This window comes from Micromesistius poutassou (genome assembly GCF_964030765.1).
Source record: "Micromesistius poutassou genome assembly, chromosome: 22".
NCBI classification, from domain to species: Eukaryota; Metazoa; Chordata; class Actinopteri; order Gadiformes; family Gadidae; genus Micromesistius; species Micromesistius poutassou.
In genome coordinates, this window is record NC_140292.1 from 3,687,223 (window position 1) to 3,693,270 (window position 6,048).

Genomic DNA, 6,048 nt, shown 5'->3' on the forward strand with positions numbered 1-6,048 from the left:
TCTCTCTCTCACTCACACGTTCTCCCATCATTCGATTATTACCCTCCTCCTCCTCCTGTCTCTATCTGTCTCGCCCCCCCCCTCCACCACCACCTCCCCCTCCACCACCTCCTCCCCTCTCCCTCCACCTCCTCCCTCCACCGACAGGCTCCTCGTCGGTCATCAGCAACGACGACGACTCGGCCAGCCCTCTCCATCACGTCTCCAACGGCAACAACACGCCGTCGTCCTCGGAGATGGGCCCGGACGCGGTGGTCATCGGCATGACAAAGATCCCCGTCATCGAGAACCCGCAGTACTTCCGCAACTCGGGCGGCATGCTGAAATCCGACACGTGTAAGTTACCGCCGCGTGCTCCCACCCCCCGTCTCCGGGCGGCGCAGCGTCTTTGGGGCCCGGCATGGCGTGGGGGGGGGGGGCGGGGGTCATCCCAAGAGAGAGAGAGAGAGAGACAGAGGGAGGGAGAGGAGCTGGTAACCTGGTCTCTTTACGGATACAAATCCATGCAGGGAAGCAGAATCACAGTCAACAATAATCCCAGCTTACACCGCCGCTGGTTAACATGCTGCTGCATCCGGGTGGTGGTTGTGGTGGAGGAGACGGTGGCGTTGATGCTGGGGTTGGTAGTGGTGGTGATTGTTGTGGCGGTGTTTCTTTGGTAGTGTTGGTGATGGTGCCGGTGGAGGTGGAGGAAGCGGAGGTGGTGGGGTCGGTAGGGGTGGTGTTTGTGCTGGCGATTTTTGGTTGTGTTGGCGATGGTGGAGGAGATGGTGGCGGTGGAGGGGGTGGTGGTGGTGGTGGAGGTGGGGTTGGGGGTGATGGTGGTGTTGTTGGTGGTGGTGATGGTGGTGGTGGAGGGAGTAGTGGAGCAGGTGGTGGCGGTGGAGGTGGCGGCAGTGGAGGTGATGGTGAAGGAGGTGGTGGTGGAGGTGATGGTGGTGGTGGTTGGTGTGGTGGTGGTGGTGGAGGAGGTGGTGGTGGTGGTGGTTGAGGAGGTTGCCATTGTGGTGGAAGTGGAGGTGGTGGAGGTGAAGGTGGAGGTGGTGGTGGTGGTGTTGGTGGTGGTTGCGTTGGTGGGGTTGTGTGCTGTGTAATGCAATTGCCGATGACTTTGGCTTGACTTTCGATCCTGCGTTGCACCGTGACTGGTTATGTAGCGTGAGAGAGAGAGCGAGAGGGAGAGAGGGAGAGAGAGAGAGAGAGAGGGAGAGAGAGAGAGAGAGAGAGAGGGAGAGAGAGAGAGAGTGAGAGAGAGAGAGAGAGGGAGAGAGAGAGAGAGAGAGAGAGAGGGAGAGAGAGAGTGTGTGGTGTGATCTGTGTAGCAAACTCACGAGCAGAACCCCAATCTCAATATGTAGCCAATCTCTTCATATGCGAGCCGGGGCACCCGCCAAGCCATGCACACTCACAACCGAGCATGCCTTGAAACCCAGAGAGACAGCATGCATCACCGTGAACCGTCCTAACGGGATCTCTCTCTCTCTCTCTCTCTCTCTCTCTCTCTCTCTCTCTCTCTCTGTCTCTGTCTCTCTTCCAGTCGTCCAGCACATCAAGAGGCACAACATTGTGCTGAAGAGAGAGCTGGGGGAGGGGGCCTTCGGGAAGGTCTTCCTGGCTGAGTGCTACAACCTGACCACAGAGCAGGAGAAGATCCTGGTGGCGGTGAAGGTATGCACACACACACACACCGCAAGACAACATCCTCCCTCGCCGCCCGCTCCGCCCGCCCTCCTCGTCTTTCCGTTTCATCACCTCACCCTCACGGCCGCACGTCGTAAAGCCGCGCGCCGTAGAGTAGTAGCAGCAGAACAACGTTGACTCAGGTTTTTTTTGCTGTTTTTTTCCCACCTTTGACTTTCCGTACGTTTAAATCAGGGCTCTAAAACAATTCTCTCCATGCTGGTGTATATCTGCTTTTATTTGCTCTTTTAAACGCTGGTCTTTTATTGCCTTTTTAATAATTCATTAAAAACCACGGTGAACGGCTTGGTTGTGTTTTAATGGAGCTATGTGAATAAACCTGCCTGGTGTCGTCATAAACCCACGCTCTGTCCGTCCGTCCGTCCGTCCAGACGCTGAAGGAGGCCAGCGAGAGCGGCCGGGCCGACTTCTACCGGGAGGCGGAGCTTCTGACCAACCTGCAGCACGAGCACATCGTGACGTTCTACGGCGTGTGCGTGGAGAGCGACCCGCTCATCATGGTGTTTGAGTACATGAAGCACGGCGACCTCAACAAGTTCCTACGGTAGGAGAGCACCGACCGGAGACTGTTTGTCTCACTGTCTCGCTCTGTCTATCTATCTGTCTGTCTGACTCTCACTCTGTCTTTCCCTCAGTCTGTCTGTCAGTCTGTCTCTGTTAGTGTGTCTGTCTCTCTCTCTCTCTCTCTCTCTCTCTCTCTCTCTCTCTCTCTCTCTCTCTGTGTCAGTCTGTCTGTCTATCTATACCTCTGTCAGTCTATCTGTCTGTGTCTCTCTTGGGCATGCCAAAATAGTCCAAATTACCTATGATAATAGCTTACAACAATTCTGTTAACAATTTATTGAATAACAAATATGTGTGTGTCCATGTATGTCTGTGTGCTATTGTGAATGTGTGTGTGTGTGTGTGTGTGTGTGTGTGTGCACATGTGGGTATGTCTGTACATGTGTGTATGTATATTGGCATATGCGTGTGCATGTGCGTATGTGTGCGTGCGTGCATGAGCGTATGTGTGCGTGTGTTCGTGTGTGTGTGTGTGTGTGTGTGTGTGTGTGTGTGTGTGTGTGTGTGTGTGTGTGTGTGTGTGTGCAGGGCTCACGGCCCCGACGCCGTGCTGATGGCCGACGGCCAGCACAGCCTCATGGTGGAGCTCACCCAGTCCCAGATGCTCCACATCGCCCAGCAGATCGCCGCGGGCATGGGTCTACCTGGCCTCCCAGCATTTTGTGCACAGAGACCTGGCCACCAGGAACTGCCTGGTGGGGGAGAACCTGCTGGTGAAGATAGGGGACTTCGGCATGTCCCGGGACGTCTACAGCACAGACTATTACAGAGTAAGGCCGGCTTGGATTTTATTTTTTTGTTTTTTTTTTCGTTCTCCATTTTAATTGAGTTGAGAGTTCTCGCTCTCGTCTCCCTCGTCTCTCTCTCTCTCTCTCTCTCTCTCTCTCTCTCGCTCTCTCTCTCTCTCTCCTAGTTAGCGGCCAATTGCACTCACAGTACCATTTCACTCGGACTGAATATTTTTTTGTATTCAATGTTTTCTGTTTTCTTAAGGTCAATATCACAACTTCCAGCAATCAACAATGGTATTTCATTATATAAGTTAGCAGGTGTAATATCATAAAAAATTGCTTTGAGTGTATAATTATGAGCAAAAATCATGCCCATTGAGGTGTGTACAGCAGAATAGGATGATAGCACATGGCTAATATGTTGCGTCGCGAACTCTTGCTTGGGTCAACGGGTTGTTCCTGAATCATGGTCACATGGCGCCCTCTGCTGTCAGGACTTTGTAACAGCAGCACATAAAAAACGGAATCGGAAGCAACCAAGACACCGGTATCAAATCTGTTTAGAGCGGAAGCTTTTCTCTTACATGGTATCAGATGTTTCCATTAGATGGAAAACCCTACACATTAAAGCTGCACTGAGCATGAACACTCTCCATAGACACTGGTATCTCTTTCCTCAGACGGAAGAAAACAAACCAATAAATATATAGAGCAAACGTTTATGTTTAATTGACTATTTACCGTCTCTCTCGCTTTCTCTCTCCCTGTCTTTCTCTCTCTTTCTTTTTCTCTCTCTCCCTCTGTATGTGTGTGTGTGTCTCTCTCTCTCTCTATTTCTCTCTCTCTCCCCCTGGCTATGTCTCTTTCTCTCGCTCTCTCTATTTCTCTCTCTCTCTCCCCCTGGCTATGTCTCTCTCTCTCTCTCTCTCTCTCTCTCTCTCTCTCTCTCTCTCTCTCTCCCTCCCTCCCTCCCCCCCCCCCTCTCTCTCTCTCTCTCCCTCCCTCCCTCTCTCTCTCTGTCTCTGTCTCTCTCTCACTCTCCCTCCCTCCCCCCCTCCCTCCCTCTCCCTCTCTCTCTCTCTGTGTCTACATCTCTCTCCCCTGGTCACTGGTCCAGGTGGGCGGTCACACCATGCTGCCCATCCGCTGGATGCCCCCGGAGAGCATCATGTACCGGCGGTTCACCACCGAGAGTGACGTGTGGAGCCTGGGGGTGGTGCTCTGGGAGATCTTCACCTACGGCAAGCAGCCCTGGTACCAGCTCTCCAACAACGAGGTCAGTGCTGCTGGTTGGTGGGGGAAAAAAAAAATGCACGCTTTCCACACATGTCACCTCCCGGTGCAGCCTTGTTGCAATGGGCGGAGCCAAAGCGCAAATGGTCGTTTGGAGTGTGCTTGGCTCGATGCAGACTTTTGAATGGAACAGGACTGGGACTGATGACGTCTCACAAGTCCACAAGAACACCAGTACAGACACAGCGATCCCTCGTAACACTAACGATGGGTCTGCTTCTCTCGAGGTACCAGGGATAAAGGCAGGTGACTTAACCAGTGAACAAGTCTACCACCCCTGCCCTGGTAACCCAAAGGAGCAGACCTGTAATTAGTGTAATTAGCTGCGTTTGGGAGTCTACTATAAGCAGCGTCTTCTCACTATCAGTGATGTCACCCTCAAGCCGCGACGCATTTCCCTGTTGGATAGTAGTAGCTCTGGGAAATGTACACATGTATTAGGCTATAACATTATAACTACAGACTACTGTTTGTGGTCTCCGTTTACGGCCGCTAATACAAGCATGCGTACACTTTACATTTGTACACATAATTCTTAGTTTGTTGCGCATGAGCCTCACATTGAACCATCGGGACGCGGCGACGATGGCGCCGGTCACAGCAAGACGACAAACTGCTCTTCTTGGGTCCGTGAGGTTCAACGACAGGTCCAGATCATTTACTGTTTAATTAATATGTAATTCTTCAGAAGAGCGACTCCCGGTGAATTCAGATCACATGTACATCAGGTGGGGCTTGGGCGTCTTCCTCCGGGACTCCTATAGGCTAGAGCGGGGACTACAGGAACCACTCACAACCACTCCCCCATCGGCCGGGGCCCAACCCCCATCGCCACCGCTCTGATCAGATCAGAGTCAGCGACAGAACCGGCAGCCAACCCCCCCCCCCCCAGGCGACGACGGTACCCTACCCCAACCTGACTAACACAACCCTCTCCCTCCCCCCCCCCGCCCCCCCACTGCCTGGCTCCCAGGTGATCGAGTGCATCACCCAGGGCCGGGTGCTACAGCGGCCCCGCACCTGTCCCAAGGAGGTCTACGACCTGATGCTGGGCTGCTGGCAGCGGGAACCCTACATGAGGCTCAACATCAAGGAGATCCACAGCCTGCTGCAGAGCCTGGCCAAGGCCTCGCCCGTCTACCTGGACATCCTGGGCTGAGCGGCTGGGGGGGCTGGGGGGCTGGGGGGGCTGGGGGGGCTGGGGGGGCTGGGGGGGCTGGGGGGGCTGGAGCCTGGTGTGTGCTGTGAGAATGGGGCCAGGCGGTCTGGTTGGTTAGTTGGTGTGTTGGATGGCGTGACGGTGGGTTGGTGGGTAGGTTATGTGTTTGAGGTGATGGTGGTCTGAGATTGGAGTGGGTCTCTCTGTGCACGCCTGGTTTAGATGGCGATGACGTGAAAGTGTGTGTGTGTGTGAGAGAGAGAGAGAGAGAGAGAGAGAGAGAGAGAGAGAGAGAGAGAGAGAGAGAGAGCGCAAGAGAGAGAGTGTGTGTGTCTGTGTTTGTGTACATTATCAGAGTGTAAATGTTATTGTAAATGTTTGTTCGTTCATTTCTTCATCACGACAAAATCGACAAAAGCCTTAAAATTTGATTATTTTCTTTTTTTCCCCATTTCTTTTGAGTTTGTTCCTCCTATTCTACTCGTGGTGGGCGTGTTTCACAAACCTAAAACCAAAAGATTGAGACAGATCTATGATCCATGGTATCTGCAGTCATTTGTAGTCCTAAAAACGTGTTGAAATCAACACAAGCTCTAGATG

General features: G+C 53.1%; 1 protein-coding gene across 1 annotated transcript in view; it reads left to right on the top strand.

Annotated features, from left to right (window-relative positions):
- LOC311367717 (BDNF/NT-3 growth factors receptor-like) overlaps positions 1-5,448 on the top strand; it is a gene marked incomplete at both ends in the record, with an annotated part of 15,248 nt that extends 9,800 nt beyond the window's left edge. The window contains 7 exon segments of the mRNA XM_084486531.1: positions 148-336; positions 1,538-1,668; positions 2,073-2,245; positions 2,794-2,902; positions 2,904-3,035; positions 4,114-4,272; positions 5,263-5,448. Of these exon segments, the coding sequence (XP_084342657.1) occupies positions 148-336; positions 1,538-1,668; positions 2,073-2,245; positions 2,794-2,902; positions 2,904-3,035; positions 4,114-4,272; positions 5,263-5,448 (1,079 nt within the window).
- Between the last annotated feature and the right edge of the window lie 600 nt (positions 5,449-6,048).